Genomic DNA, 16,686 nt, shown 5'->3' on the forward strand with positions numbered 1-16,686 from the left:
TATCCTGTGGGCATCCACATCACATCACCACGACAACGTGACAGAAATTCTCGCGCAAGGTGTTGGGAAGAAGGGAGCCTAGAGACAAGATCCTCCAAAGTGTCTACGGGAGAATCTGGCAGTTTTCCAACACCTCATAGAACTATGGGCAGATCACAGTTTTATATTATAGTACCAAAGCAGTTGGCTTTTGTAGACCTTGACAGTGCAAAACCATACTGACCACAAGCAGCAACGTAAGCCACCAGAACTTATGATAGTCCTCACTGAGAGTATTCAGTATGTCTAAACTCAATCCTGTCCATTGATAAAGAGGGGGTTTCTCATTGACGTTATTGAGGGGGAGTCCTGGTTGCATAACTGTCCTTCACATGGGCTGGGCTGGGCTGGGCAAGCGTCCAGGGAGAATAAGCTCCATTTACTGATTCCTCCTCTCTCAGCTCCTCCGGGGTGGCAGCTGCCCGATCTGGCTCAGGTCCTTCCTCAGCCTAGCACCTTACCTGCCGCCGGCTGTCCCCGACCCTGGTCCCCCACCCCCGTACCAGTCTCGCCCCCCCACACACACTCCACCCTCGTCCGCCTGTTCTCCCCCCGCCCTGCTGTTTGTCACCTGACCCCCACCTGCCAGTTTCAACCCCACCCACCCCTTTCCCCAACTCACTCTGATCTAAGATTATATAACACATGCTGGAAGACACAAGTGAGAAGACATCTCTTATGTTACATCTCCCATTGTCTTCTCACTCTCGTTTTATTTATTTCACTTGTCTTGACACATGTAACAAACATCTATAGCATTTAATTTTTTATTTTTTTTGATATAACATATGGTTTGTGTAAAACCTTTTGTTGGGTCAGTGCATTGCATGGTCAGAAAGCTGCAGTCAGATTGTAATACTGAGTGGGAGTTATGTATGTGGGAGATATCTGCAAGGGCCAAGGGCTACTTGGCTAGGAAAGCTCATGGCATAGAGTGGTCAACCAGTGGAGACGCGGAGTGTGCGAGTGAGAGAGAGAGAGAGCCCGAGACGGAGACTAATTTGGTCTCTGCCCTCCCCCATTAAAGTGGGACTGGCAGCAGACAGCTGTGTAAGTGTGTAAGAGGACACGCGGGTGTTCGTTCAGGGCAAGGACATACTGACAGTGACACTATGGACACCCGCAGGCCTGTACCCAACTGTCCACTCCACACCAACACAGACTTACCTGCGACTTAACAGAGACCTATTTATACAAGCGCTCTTTCTTTCTAAAAGTCCATGACAATTTCACATCCTTGAATATGCATCATAATAGCCGCTTAATGTTTGATCATGAGTTTTTGCTATTGTAAGTCGTCAAATTAAATCAAGGATGCAATAAACAGAATGGCTATGAGAGATTCGGTTTAAGACGTATGGAAGGAAAGGATATGTTTGTGTGTGTGTGTGTGTGTGTGTGTGTGTGTGTGTGTGTGTGTACACCAAAGAAGGGGAAGAGGTGGCTGATAGTTGGTAGAAGCTGACAGGTGTCAGGGTTGGGGGAGGGGTGGCTGGTAGACATTACTGCCAGCTGACGGGGTCTTTCCTTAGGCTTTTAGGAGGGCAAGTTGGCCCCCAGCAGAACATGGGTCTTGAAGCACCAACACGCTGCGTGTTCATGATATGTGAAAAGCAACATTCTTTGACCTCCAAAGTAGTTGAAAGGCCAAAACCTCTGAAATATTTATTTTCCATTGCATTTTCCATAGCTTTGTCGATAAATGTGGTTGCAGTGGAATATAAGCATTTACAGGTTCTCACCACTTTCTCCCAAGATGCATTGCAAAACAGTCGTAAGCAGTGAATAAGCAATTAATGTACTACATATGTTCTAGTATGTAGTGAAAAAATAAATTATACAAGGGATGCAGTATACAGTAATGTTTTGTGTAATGTGTTGTTACTCATGGGCCTTCTCTAATTGTTTAACACTCTGTGAAGCGCCATGAGACATGTGCAATGTTTTGGCGCTCTATGATGTGATATTAAATTGAAATTGAAAAATTGTTAAATACAGATGTCAAATTAGCTCCTGACATCTACTCATGATATTTATTTACGCTGAATGTAAAAATAAGTGTCAGCTCTACATTTAAGAACAATATTGTTGTTTAATTTGCTGTGTTAAGAACAATATTGTTGTTTCATTTGCTGTGTTTGTGTTGTAAGTATGTTTAGGCAGAGGGAGGTCTTGCCTCATGTTAGGAGGGCTATTTAAATGGAATCATGGGGTACCCCTCCATCCCTTCAAACTTGTAATGTGAGTCATTCGATTCAAGGTCATGCGAAACATATGTCCAATGACAAACCAGAGATCTGTAGTTCACAGACTCTCACGTCAACTCCCATCGGAACAAAGATGATGAGGATGTGGACATTGATGAGGCATGTCCAGCTTCCGAAACACTTAGTTTACCCACGTGACAGCTGACTAAGGAGTGTGGGTCTGAATGGGTCAAGCCCTGGTTCAGCCCAGATCAGGACCTGATCACAGAGTTGCCAGAAGCACCTGTGAAATGATACTGCATGTTCAGAATCAGAACCAAAATCACCAGGTTTATTTGGCCAAGGAATCTGGTTCCTGAATCTTCATTAGATATTACAAAGACAATGTAAAATGCAGACAACATTCTAATGCATTCTAGGGTGAAGTGCATCTGTGAATCTGTTATTCAGAGGCCTGTCAGTGGTTTTATAATGAGATATAACAGCACAGCTGAAATATGTACTCAACATGTATATACTACTCATTCCCAAAAACGAGCAAAAGTTTTTTGTCACCCTAGGCCACAGTAAATAGCACTTAAAGAGTGCCGTTGATGTACTGCACGAATGAAGAGACCACTGCACATTTTTCTCATGTCATCCTATGGTTGCAAATGTGCAGTGGTATGTATTCAAATTTGCAGTGGTCTCTTAATTTTTAATATGACCGTCAATTCATTCGAATGTCACTCAGCAACAGTAGGATGACATCAGAAAAATGTGCAGTGGTCTCTTATTTTTTTCCAGGGCTGTATGCAACATGTAGCACAGCTTGTTCAAAACTCTACTCTGGTCACTGAATGAGTTTTTGATAGGCCTGATTGAGTTATAGTCATGAGTGAGAAAGTGAGAGAAAGAGAGAGAGAGGGTGAAAGAGAGGGGGAGTGAGAGGGGGAGATAGTGTAGGAGTGTGTGTGTGTGTGTGTGTGTGTATGTGTGGACCGAGAACAATTTTTTCCAACGCCTGGGACCTGACGTGTGCCCTGGCGCTATCCATGGCATGCCTGGCGAAAGCAGCGTTCAGCTTTTTTAGAGCCTGTTACTCAAGCCCCCCACCCTGCTCCAGTGCTATGTATGGAGACTGGACACGTGATGCTGGTCAGGGGGTGGTGGTGGGGGGGGGGTGCAGGGGCTGGGAGCAGCTGCTAACACCCTCCTTTTGTAAAACTAAACTGGGCATCAGAGACTGCAAGTGGCCAATCCCACGCAAGCAGGCACTAAAATGGATCCACCAATGACAGAAGGAGTGTCTCGTATATAAGCTGAAAGCTGAGGAGTAGCAAGCCGGGTGACCCCTATTTTGGCTTTGGTGAACAGAATCTGATCCCAAGGACTGTTACCGTTTTGTTGTCTCGTGTAAAGGTAAAAAAAAAAAGTGTATACACCTCTGTCTGTGTTTTTGCAACACCAGTAATTGCAGGATTTAGAGAAAACAGGGGAAATAGCCATCAGGAATTTCAGGGAAATGTTAAAAAATTACTAAGACAATGACATTTTACAGCTATCAAGCAGTTGAGTTATTCAGTTGGTGGTCTTTATCTCCAGTGTCTGTGTCTGTGGAGTATGTGTAGATTTACCATTGATCTACAGCTGATAGGAATAAGCTCTTGTAGTCTAATGTTGGTGAACAAAGTTGTTTGTGTGCAAAAATTGTAACTTCTGCAGAAGGCATTGAGAGAACGGTTTGTTTGGAGTATAAGCCCAGAATGAGATAACAGTAAAGATTTTGATTGGATACTTTTTTCAGGTAACAGGTGTAAGAATCAGAGTTCTAGAAACAGAGCTTATGATTTCCGTCAAAGTGGTGAAAACTTTTTGGAATGGAATATGAGCATGGACATGTGACAATCCAACAGCATGCACAGTGATTTTGCAAATGTTATCAAAATTTCAAAACAAAATTTAGCTACACCAACTTAAGCTACACCATGGAAATTGAAATTAAATGTTATGAAGGCTGTTTGTAAAGTGATCTTTAGAATTTTTGGTTACATAATTCAATATGTACTTTGTGCTATATAGGCTTATATATGCACTATGTAATTTCTTGGGGTGCCATTTTGTCTTTGGAGGCAGTCTGACGGCAGCGTCCAACATGATGTGACCGCTTAACAAAGCATGCGTCAAAACTGTGATGCAAAGACAAAGCTATCATGTATTATCAGCATGTGAACTGTGGGGTCTGAGCAGGCTGTTAGCCTATGGAATGACTATATTGTCAGTTGTTCACCTGTCTTAAGTAGCCTTTCATGAGAGACTGAGTGACACTAAACCATATCTCAAAAGCTCTCCATTGTTGCAGATTTTTACTGAGTAATTTGAGTGAGAATCACAATCTGATCCCCAAGAGCCAAGTTGAGATGTTTGGGGGTTATTTTTAGCTCAGGCCTGCTCACCAGTGATATACCATCTCTTCTGACCCTGAACCCCCCCCCCCTTCTTTCTTTCCCAACACCTCTTCCCTGCAGTAAAGCGCAACCATGCCTTTCGGTAACACACACAACAACTTTAAGTTGAACTTCAAGCCGGAGGAGGAATTCCCCGAGCTTTCGAAGCACAACAACCACATGGCCAAGGTGCTGACCAAGGACATGTATGCCAAGCTCAGGGACAGGCAGACCCCCACTGGTTTCACCCTGGACGATGTCATCCAGACTGGTGTGGACAACCCTGGTAAGAGCCCAATTACGACAATAAAAACAACAACCACAACAGAGGTCCCCTGTGGCAGCACAGACCCAAGCACATACTTTCCTCTGTGCAAGAGAGCACTCTTCATACGCACCTTACCTTAACTCACAGTTTAATCCTGCCAATGTATGCAATTTAATTTCCCCTTGTGCTACAAAAATGATATATATATATTATTGTTTTGTTATTATTATTATTATTATTATTATTAATAATAATTTGTTATTATTACTCTTGTTATTATTGATAGTAGTAGTAGTAGTAGTGGTAGGAATAGTAAAAGTACTTAGTACAGTATTAGTGATACATACACTAGAAGCATTATTTATTTATTTGTTTGTTTGTTTATTTACCATTTCTTGTTGTTAGGTCACCCCTTCATCATGACCGTTGGCTGCGTTGCTGGTGATGAGGAGTCCTATGAGGTGTTCAAGGAGCTGTTGGACCCAATCATCTCTGACCGTCATAGTGGATACAAACCCACTGACAAGCACAAGACCGACCTGAACTTTGAGAACCTGAAGGTGAGACATTTTGGAGGATCATTTTTAATTTGCTTTGCTAAGCTAGTAAAGGTTCCAGGACTCTTCTTGGGCACAGCAGGTTTAAAGATACACTATGCAAAATGTTTACCTTAATATAACCTTTACGAAGCCAATTTGATGGTAAACAAACTTGTAATAGGTGAATCGTTCACCTAGCATAGCTATGCAGAGCTATGCATAGACGTAGTAGCGAGCCACTACCGAGAAAACCAGCCACGCAACTTCAAGAACGGCGGCCAGACAAATCTCGCAAGAATTGTGAAACATTACCTTTTCAGTGGATATAGCTATTTGAAGATAGTTTTGCCTGTTGTTAATCCTTCACCTCCGCAACTTGGTATCATGGTTTTGCGTAAATATACACGCCACTTCAAAAATAGCCAACTGGCATGTTATCTGCACGCATTTTGAAATATCCGCGTGTATGTCAACGCCACGTAAACATACATGTCACTTATTGTCTCACTTCCGCGTGTATGTCAACGCCAAGTATATGGCGCCCTCTAGGGTTAGAGTTAGGCCGTTGATAAACACTCCAAAATGCTATTATGCGTTAGATAACATGCTAGTGGCCATTGGCGTGTCATACATAAGCAGTTCATGATATCAGTCTGACCTCCACAACAAAAGCATTTTTATTGTGTACAGGGGGTATAAGTCACAAGAAGTTTACAACAGCAGAGTAAAATATTAATATATCGCGACTCTAGAGGGAGCTCTACAGTCGCCAAAAATACCTAAACCTGCATAGTGTACCTTTAATTATGCACATTACATCTTTATAATTCCCCCTTTTGTGCTCAAATCTTATGCCATATTATACAATTATGGTCACTATAATCACTGAAATAGAAACATTTCCAGGTTAATGCAAGTTGCAGGAACCTCTCCAGTGGTGAAGTTAATCGTGTTTTTTTTGTTTTGTTGTTGTTGTTGTTAAACACAGGGTGGTGATGACCTGGACCCCAACTACGTCTTCTCCAGCCGCGTCCGTACCGGCCGTAGCATCAAGGGATACGCCCTGCCCCCCCACAACAGCCGTGGCGAGCGCAGAGCCGTTGAGAGGCTGTCCGTCGAGGGTGAGTGAAATGGCTACACTGAACAGCCACCACTGTGACTGACCGTATGTGTGGTTGCACAGAAGTCGTACCTCACTGAGAGAAAGAGCATCCTTGTATGACAGTCTCATTTCTCCTGTAGCCCTGAACAGCCTGGATGGAGAGTTCAAAGGCAAATACTACCCCCTGAAGTCCATGACCGATGCCGAGCAGGAGCAGCTGATTGCTGATCACTTCTTGTTTGACAAGCCCGTGTCCCCCCTGCTGACCTGCGCTGGTATGGCCCGTGACTGGCCCGACGCTAGAGGCATCTGGTAAGCAGGCACCAGAAAAAACACTGAGGGAGAATGTGGGTGGGTTCGAAAACTTGTTTAATGGGTGTTAATCACCTTGGGTATATATTGTGTAGTCAAGTCCAGATAACCAATCAGTGGGTCTTGCACAGATCAAGCTCAGGTCTGGTATACTGTTATGGTAATCCACATTTTTAGATATACACAGTATTTTTGAACAGATGGGATGATTTAGGTTTCACACACAGCATCAAACATAAATAGTCACCAACTGTGGAATATTTGTGGGTCAGAACTCGTATCACATCAGGGCCAGTTCCATTCCATAGTCTGGTGAGATCTGAGATCCTCCAACCTTGTGCTAATCTTCTCACTTGCTCTTCTTCGCCCCCTTCAGGCACAACGACAACAAGACCTTCCTGGTCTGGGTGAATGAGGAGGATCATCTGCGTGTCATCTCTATGCAGAAGGGTGGCAACATGAAGGAGGTGTTCAAGCGCTTCTGCACCGGCCTGCAGAAGGTGGGTGGGGACCTCCTGTCTGCCAGTAGGCTCTTATGGTGCAATGCCACCACTGTTTGGAATTGGAATCATAGAGGAACTCCAATGGAATAGCATAGAACAGCACTCACATGTTACTCAGTTACATAGTACTCATGTGAACTCACAGAACCGTATGCATCTGACAAACGCTCTGTTCAAATGTGTAGACACCGATTCATGAAGCATTAAGCTTTATATACAGCGTAGCGGTGCATGACTTTCCCTCCCTCTGCCGTTGCAGATTGAGGCGATCTTCAAGAAGCACGGCACAAGCTTCATGTGGAACGAGCATCTCGGCTACGTGCTGACTTGCCCCTCCAACCTGGGAACTGGCCTGCGCGGTGGCGTGCACGTCAAGCTGGAGAAGCTGAGCCAGCACCCCAAGTTTGAAGAGATCCTCAAGAGGCTGCGTCTGCAGAAGCGTGGCACAGGTAGGAAACACACACACACACACACACACACACACATGTAGACACACACAGACACACACACACACACATGCAGACACACACACAAGACAGGTGTTTGCTTAAGGAGTTTAACACACCAATTTAAGATTCATTTCACTCTAGTTACACCCTTGAAAGTCACAAGTCAATGAAGCCTTTCCTGACCCACTCTCAACTGAGACTGAGGCTGGTGTCAACCAGGCTACTTTCACACACTTGAAAGACACACTTTTGCCTAGTGCAGGCTGCCTGTCTGTCCACACCACTGTCCTTACTTGAATACCTCCCAGAAATGTTTGAGTCATAAAGGCAATTTTATGAGGAAAAACCATCAAAACATAATGATATTAATAATAGTAATAACAATAATAATACATTTATTATTATCTGGACCCAAACTGTCTTATGTGTGACATTGTGACCTCTGTTGGTTTTTTAAATGCTCTGTAGAGAAAGACTTTCACTCACATACCCCCACCACCCGCTTTTGTCTTGGGCCTCTAGGTGGTGTGGACACTGCCTCCGTCGGTGGTGTGTTTGACATCTCCAACGCTGACCGTCTGGGCTCCTCCGAGGTGGATCAGGTCCAGTGTGTGGTGGATGGCGTCAAGCTCATGGTGGAGATGGAGAAGAAACTGGAGAAGGGAGAGGCCATCGATAGCATGATCCCTGCCCAGAAGTAAACAGGGACCCATGTGTGCATTTTTTGCTTGTTTTCTACAATCAATCGTGCAATCCAGAGGCCAGACCGCAGAGGAAACCGCGGCTCTGAAAAACGACAGACTCTTGACTCTGCTCCGTCCTTTCCTTCCTTCCTCCACCTGAAAAAAAACCCTTTTTCACTCGTGTTTCTTTTCCTTTCTTTTCTCAACATCATTTTTTCCCTCCTCCTCCTCCACATTTGTTTTCTTTTAGTTGGTAACATCCTGGGATCAGATGCCACAGATACAGGCTTGCCTGATGTGGTGATTTCACCTTAAATTTTGATTAAATTTGGTTGTAAAGTATTCAATCAAACTGTCATACAATAAATGAACCCCATGAAGAAAAATCACACACTCATAATGCTCTCTCCATTTCTTACTGTAATTGTCAGCAGAGCCACCAGCACACAAGGGACAAGTAGACTCGAAAGTGATTTAAAACTCAGAATGTGAGAAATATTTCCCCTATATTACAACAATACATATTCCATATTTGATCCCACTTTATAAAACGATGACACATCATTTTCAGACATTCATAAGGTAAACCCACCAGTTAAGGCTCGGGATGTCAAATGACAGCATAGTTTCCTTTAACTTATACTCTATAAAAAAAAGACAAAGAAGATGCCAAATATTCCAACATTTGTGAATTTTATTTCTCTTGATAATCCTTCCACAGTTTGGGGCCAGGGGTACAGAAGGTCCCTGGGGGTTGTTATGTGTCTACACACCACATTTAGGATGGAGCAAGTCTGTTAGTGATCACTGAACTACTGCCCTCCCTGTCTCTCAAGCTTGATATACTGTATTGCATATTGGATTTTTTTTTTTTTTCAAAAAGAGCATTGCAAACAGTGCACATCACTTATAATACTAAGCCTCAAGGAAATAGACAGTTTGCTCCAATGATTGGTCTCCCATATACATATTGGTTTTGCAGGGTGTATACTGAACAGATCTCATGAAAGGCAATCACTAAATCAAAAAAAGTCATTCTCATTCTCTCTCTACCTCTCTCTCAGCCTCACACAAACACACACACGAGCATACACAGGGTTAGCTTACTTCAAGAAAGGTGTGCCTCTCCCACACAACACAGGATAGAGAGAGAGAAAAAGGGAAGAATGAGAGAGACAGCAAGAGAGGGATAAAGAGAAACAGAGAGGAAGAGAGAAGGAGAGAAAGAGAGAGCAAAAACATATAACATTGGGAAGCTCTGGGAGACAGCTTAAGAACATTTGTTTGTTTGTTCACTTGGTTTGACCGTACATGCCCTGTCTGACTACTAAAATTTACACTCCTTCAACCCTGCCTGAACCGCCTTCTGAAGTCATGCAAGATTGCAAATCAAGAACCGTCTCCCCTTATTCACAGACAGAAACTGGTTAAGAACTAGATGTACTTTCTTTGTACTAGCTAAGAGTAAACCTGGAGTTCTAAATTACAGACTATAATCATATGGTTTTTATATACAGCCTTAATTCGACTGATATAAATCATGTTCATTAAAGACGTTATTCTAGAAAATAAATTAAGTACCTGTGCAAATATCCACAACTTGAAGTGTTCACATTTAAGACAATGTCGCCCTCCTGTGGTAGCATCCGGGCAGTGCAGCCCATGACGTCAAGGAGTGCAGCAGATTCAAGTTAATGCAAGTGGGATCTAATAATGAACAATATTTAAAGATAGGGCCCTTGAAGGTCCCAAGTGGGTGAAATATGGGCTGTGTAGAGGGGGGGGTTGCACAGAGGATGTCCCTCCTGTTAGCAGAAGGCCAAACACAGAAGAACAGACCAAGGTCCCCCGTGATCCAATGGTGTGTGCTTGGCAGAGCAGATGGATGCTTCCGTGATTCCAGCGAGTAACATGAAGATAATGAGGTAAAAGATGTATGAACAATGAAAAACAACAGGAGAAACAAACTGAGACTGAGATTGAGATCAATCTGAGAGATGCGGTGGTTTGGGTTTACAATCCAAAAACAAAGAGGGCTCACAGATAACTCATCAAAACAGAGGAGAGAAACAGAGGAATGCACAAAGTCCACATGTGTGACAATGAACACTCACACACACTTTATTCAGTAACACACACACACACACTGTATCATCTATTCTTCTGTCATTAGGATGAGCTAACAGATCAGGTTTTCCTTGTACTGTAAATAGTAATTTTGAATGATGACACAGCTCCAAAATATTAAGGCAGAAATGTTGCATTCACTGAACTTATACCGTGACAGCACAAGATTGTCACATATCTAGAAACTTGTCTTATTTGGTGTCAGAATCCTGTAATGGACTTGGTTTAAATTGTTTATTGACTACCCTGGAAATAAAACATTTATTTTGCTACATACTAACACCCACACAACCCCGACACAAATAAGCAAACCTATCACACAAAAATGGCAGGATTGCCCCACCCAATAATACTTTTTCGCTCTCAAGTTTTTTTTTTTTATTATTATTATTTGTTTAATCACCACAACAATCTAACCCTAGCAACCACTGGGGAAGACTCAGTGTACCCCATAGACTGTATATACAGTCTATGGTCTACCCAGACACCAACTGCAATGAGAACCAGAGGTCAACGGACCGAACTGATGGGCTGAAACAACACAGGCAACATCTGCTCCGGACCACAAATGGTTCTGGATCCAGCAGTCTTCACCAGAACTGGGCCAAATCCGGATCAGAGCTTCTCATACAGTATTCATTTATTCTGGGCCAGAGGGGTGCCAGGTCCTGTCATTACATGGACCAACAACAACACATGCAGTGTTGCCAAAAACAAAAACAGGTGCTCTGTCTTTCAATGTCATTCTTCTGACTGTGAATAACTAGAGGATAATACCTAAGTAATTGAACAGGACATATTAATAAGTACGTTTTTCTTTGCTGGCCAACAACACAGTGTTTCCCAACAATTATCCCTCCTAGTAAGTCTATAGGTGAAGAACATATTTTCCCAAATTTAAAGGCACCACCATCTGACCTCAGCTGATGAAGCCCATGCTGCGATGGAAGGAGCTGCAACTGAGATGAGTTGTGCTGATAATTAGCTGAAGATATATGGCAAACAGGTGGAAATGTGAGACAATCCATTCTGATTTATGTGATGTTTGGTTAGATTTACCTAGACTTGTTTCATGCTTTCTCCTCCCCACCATGTTTAGTTTCAATGGCAACTAACTGCTCCTAGCACAGGCTGACATCCATCTGATTTAATTAAGTGTTCATTTGGATGGATCACTGGCAACAATGCATACTGTCCTACAATGATGATGTTGCACTGTTAGTGCTGCATTATTTTTTGGCAAGGAAATTACATAAGAGAAAATAATAAATAATACAACATTAAAGAATACTGGATGAATCCAGACAAATGCTACAAGTTCAGAATAGTGACCATACTTAGTGATACACATAAAAATGTCCCAGGTTTATACAACAAGAGACATCTATCAGGAATTACTGTGATACAAAGGAACACAGGATATAATTAAGATTTGCCTTGGTGATACAATCAAATAGATTGTCACTTGCAGCCCATTCAGACGATCAAAATGTTTACATTACAAAATGTATTGCATTTTATAAATGTTGTTAGTTAGATGTTAACTATAATGTGATGACAAGACTTTTCTTCAACAAACTCATTTTTGACAACCAACTAGACAAAAATAAATGGCTGATAATTTTAAAGGAACATGCCAACTTTTTGGGAAATGATCTTAATTGTCATTAACTTCAGAGTGAGATAAGAGGATACATATCCTTCTATCTGCATGCAATAATCCAATCTGACACTGTTAGCCTAACTTAACATACTTGCCTGTAAATGGGTTAGACTAGTTAGCCTATAGCTCCCGTTCAGCTATAGGGTAACTGGTGTAACTCACTTCCAGAGAATTATCCTAAGATAAGGTATCTGTGTCAGCCCGGTTAATGTACGCAGCGAGAAAGGTATGTATTCTTTCATCTAACTCTGGGTTAGACGGTAAATAAGATAATGTCGCAAAAAATTGGTATGTTCCTTTAAAAGCACTTTATTATAAACAAACCAAAACAAACTTTTAAAAAAACACAATACGAACACAATGCGTAATTTAATAAATGAAACATGTACTACAAGTGTAGATCATGAATTGTCATTTTAATAACAGTGATTATACTACATAAAGACTGATAGAAATCTTGTGCAATAAACCTGGGCAGCATTTTATGTTCATGAATTGACGATTACGATTTGCCAAAGCAACAGCTATCTGCTACTGCTAGCGCATGTTATAGAATTTCAAGAGTGAAGGATCGGAGTCTATAAAATGGAATATTGGCTTTGTAACTAACAAGTCCTGTGATATATTTAAGGACTAGCTGGCTTTTGATTTGCCTTCAATTCTGCTTATACGTGACATGTTGTATGCGTGCAAACCACGTTCCACTGGCAAAAAAATTTCTCTTCACTCTCAAAATCAATAAGAATTATAACCTACTGGAAAATGTCTTTCTTGCCCCAAATTTGTGATCCCAACTTCATCCATGCAACTCTGAATATCCAAAGTGCTCTTCACTTTTATCAACAGTGTAACCCATCAAGGGAAAAAATAATTTGGCTACATTAAAGAGCTAACATGAACAATTTGACTGTTTAATTTGTACTCCATTGTTCATTTTACAAATGTCAACACTTCAAACAGTACAGTAATGTCATTGATGGACAGCATGCAAAGGTTGTCTAAAATTGTCCTTGCCTGTGGCACAGACACTTAAACAGTATTCTTAGGAACTTGAAGGCCACAAAGTAGCCTTTTTTTTTTAAGTAAACTCTTTTTTTAAAAAGTGGCTTTCATGAAATCCGATGAGGTTAATGAAAAGGATGCTCTTTCTCACTGTGTTTTGGCTGAGAGCCACCGAAATTTTTATGGCATTACCGATCACTCCGAAATGTACCTGCAGTTGTGGTAGTCGGTAAGAGACTGAATATGTTATCTACCATGAGTGCATCTTCAATGGACAAATGGACGAACTTGGGCAAAATTCTTCCCCTAGCAGTGTGTGATTGCTCATAACCGTGATTGCAAAACAATAAACACAAGAGATAGCATTCTATCTGTAAGGTGCACAAAACAGTTTAGTGCCAACCAAGACACTATGCAATAGCCTGTAATATTTAACACTTGCAAATCCCTGTCCCATGTAAAGAATTATTCAACACATTTTTTTTTTTTTTTTTGGAAGTTGTGGAAGGTTTTGTCTATAATCTGCCTACTCCAAAGATGGACGACCAGTCTGTCTCGGTGTGTGCTCCTCCTGAGCCATGGACCTGCACTCATGTCTTTATCTCTCTCTCTCTCTCTCTCTCTCTCTCTCTCTCTCTCTCAGCCCACAACTCAAAGCTCGGAGGACTGTCAAAAGATATTGAACCAGATCAGGGCCAAATCAGAGGTGTCTGTTCCAGAGTTATCTTGCTCAAAGCCCACTACCAAATAACAGATGTTGCTTCTATGGGGAAAAAACAAACTGCCATGTCCAACCTTCTTTGTGAAAAACATTAGCTTTACTGACAGTTCTGAGAGCTGAGAGAAGTACATCACACTGTAGAACACACATCTAGGATGACCCAGCATGAACTGTGTGTTTGTAGCCCACAACCTGGCATAAAAGAAGTGAATTAGGTGTATGAGAGACAGGAGATTGGTTTTGTTGTACATGGATCTGCATAAGCTGAAGACTATGGGTGTGTTCGAAACAGGTAAAGTTGCTGCCTTTTAAGATATCTAACTGGGGAGCAAGGAAGCAAGTGCGGTTCAAAACCGAAAAAAAAACAAATTCTGCTGCCTTTTAAGATATCTTAGAATTCCCAAATAACGGTCATTTTTGAAGGCAGCATCGATGCACACTTCATGCTCCCTCCTACCCATAATACCTTGCGGCAACGTCTGAAACAGCTGTGAAAGGTAAACAAACATGGCGGATGACATCGGTAATGGCTGCTGAATCTGTTTAAAATGTAATTTGTGTGACCTTATTTTGCTTAGATTTGTAGATTACAGATTAGAAATAAACAATTTACTATCTGATTATGCAATTGTTGTAACCATTAATAGCGTCTGGTCTGATATATCTGCCGGCCGTAAAACTAATTTATACCGTTAGCCTGCTAGCTTACGTAAGCTAATTTAGTTTAACGTCAGGCCTTTGCTAACGTCATACCTTAGTGTTAACCAAAGATTCTAGAGTGCTACGCTCATTTTTAAAAGATGCATTTAATCCAAAGTCATGTCTAGTGAGACAGCTCTCTATGTAGGGAGGGAGGCAGTAGGCAGCTGTCTCCCGTTTCGAACACACCCTATAGGTACCTTCTGAGCCTACGTCACTACGTTCACTGGAGGCAAAACAAACCATCACCTCAGCTGGGAAGCTAAACGAACTGTCATCTCTGGGAGGCTAAAGGTTATATTGCTGTGCTGTCGGGTGCCAGAACCAAAAAGGTCATCGGTTAAATTTGAAATAAGTAGGCTACAGTTTCCAGTGAGAACGTAGTTGTTCATTTGACTCACGATAACCCAAGCCTGGTATCGGAACGTCACATATTACCAATCGTCCCGTATTTCCAACCTCTTTACTTGTGTGTCACTTAATATTCATTTCTATACAAACCAAGGCGGCGGATTTCTAAAGAAACGCAAGCACCCACACCATAAGTGTATCTAAATTAGCTATGTACTAAAAATAACATTTTACCGTGACTCGAAGAGCTAAACTGTGTTGTAAGGCCCAGCACTAAACTCGTGGTAAACAAAATTGGATATTTCAGGCAGTAAAAGCCCCGGTAAGACACAAACTAGATTTTGTTCAAATCTACACACCAATGGCTACTGAAAAATGTGAGGGGCATTTATCAAATGTTATTTTGAAGTTTTAAAAAACATCGCTGTTTTAGAATTTTCAAACAAAACGGTTGGTAATTAGCACGTTTGCGATACATCTTTGCCTTGGAACATTGGCGCTGGCTTGGTAAAATGTCAGTTCGGGCAACACAAAACTCATCCGATACGTAATTTTAGGCCTATTGTAAGTTTTGGACATGACCATTTAGGAGATATATATATGTGCATTCAATGATTTATACACCCTCAGCTTCTCCTTACTGAAGGCGCTTCTGATAATGTAGCCTACGTTTTTTCAAATAATCCTCCCGATCACGTACACTGAGTGTATGTACATATTGTGTTATATCGTTACCCATTTTAGCAAAGATTTTAGATTACTGTCTGATTTTAGCCGCCTCACTATAGTAGCCTACTATTCGAATAGCCACCTCACTATCCAAACGATTGTTTCTGCCTCCAGTGACGTCACGCCCACCCGGATGTTTATGTTTTCACCACCGTTGCGAAGGGGTCTATACAGGGATTGTCTGTATAGATTGGTTACCACAGAAAGCACTATGGAATGTTGGAAGGGGGTTGTGGTTGAGGAAATGTAGCCATTCAGGCATTCTGCACATGTTCTGGAATCTAGAAAAAGCCTACAGTCAACCTTTGTCTCCAAATAAGTTGTTCACTCAAAAGAATTATCATAAATTTCCACTGCTGGAAATGTCCATTGCTGAAGTAGTATGAGACCAGTGTATGTATATCACACACAAGCTTCCAAGTTGTTACGTGGACTCTTTACAAATGGAAGGAGGCAATCAAGGGCAAAAGGCCATGTGAGTCCTCACAATTTACTTTCTGGCACCGTTCTCAGCAAGAGGATGGGGTGACGTTGGGATTTTCTGATGCTGAATACTCTACCAGGTGAGAGAGACTCCTGGTAAACACTATCTGAATGAATGATTTGAATTAGGTGTGCAGATTCTTGGTTTGGAACCCCCTAAAAGTAGAGAGACCAGCCCTGTGTAGCTGACACTATAACCACCCCTGCTCTAGGCGGACATCCTACCGAGGTGAACTCTAAAAAAACCTTTAAAAAACAAGACAAATTCCCACCAATAACATATTTACAAGCCACCACCAAAGCACTAACAGCACACAGGCGTCTCCTGCTACTATATATCTTCAGATACCTTCTGTCTTTACATCTGTCTTTGTAATCTGTCA

At 41.9% G+C, this 16,686-nt stretch overlaps 1 protein-coding gene across 1 annotated transcript; it reads left to right on the forward strand.

Annotated features, from left to right (window-relative positions):
• The first annotated feature begins 3,490 nt into the window (after window positions 1-3,490).
• ckma (creatine kinase, muscle a) lies at window positions 3,491-8,917 on the forward strand. The gene is made up of 8 exons (XM_048266894.1): window positions 3,491-3,647; window positions 4,754-4,958; window positions 5,346-5,500; window positions 6,468-6,600; window positions 6,722-6,893; window positions 7,270-7,393; window positions 7,656-7,845; window positions 8,368-8,917. Exons 2-8 carry the CDS (start codon window positions 4,766-4,768, stop codon window positions 8,544-8,546), a joined length of 1,146 nt encoding a protein of 381 aa, XP_048122851.1. The 5' UTR covers window positions 3,491-3,647; window positions 4,754-4,765; the 3' UTR covers window positions 8,547-8,917.
• Window positions 8,918-16,686: the final 7,769 nt, after the last annotated feature.

The sequence above is a fragment of the Alosa alosa genome, chromosome 2 (assembly GCF_017589495.1).
Source record: "Alosa alosa isolate M-15738 ecotype Scorff River chromosome 2, AALO_Geno_1.1, whole genome shotgun sequence".
NCBI lineage: Eukaryota > Metazoa > Chordata > Actinopteri > Clupeiformes > Clupeidae > Alosa > Alosa alosa.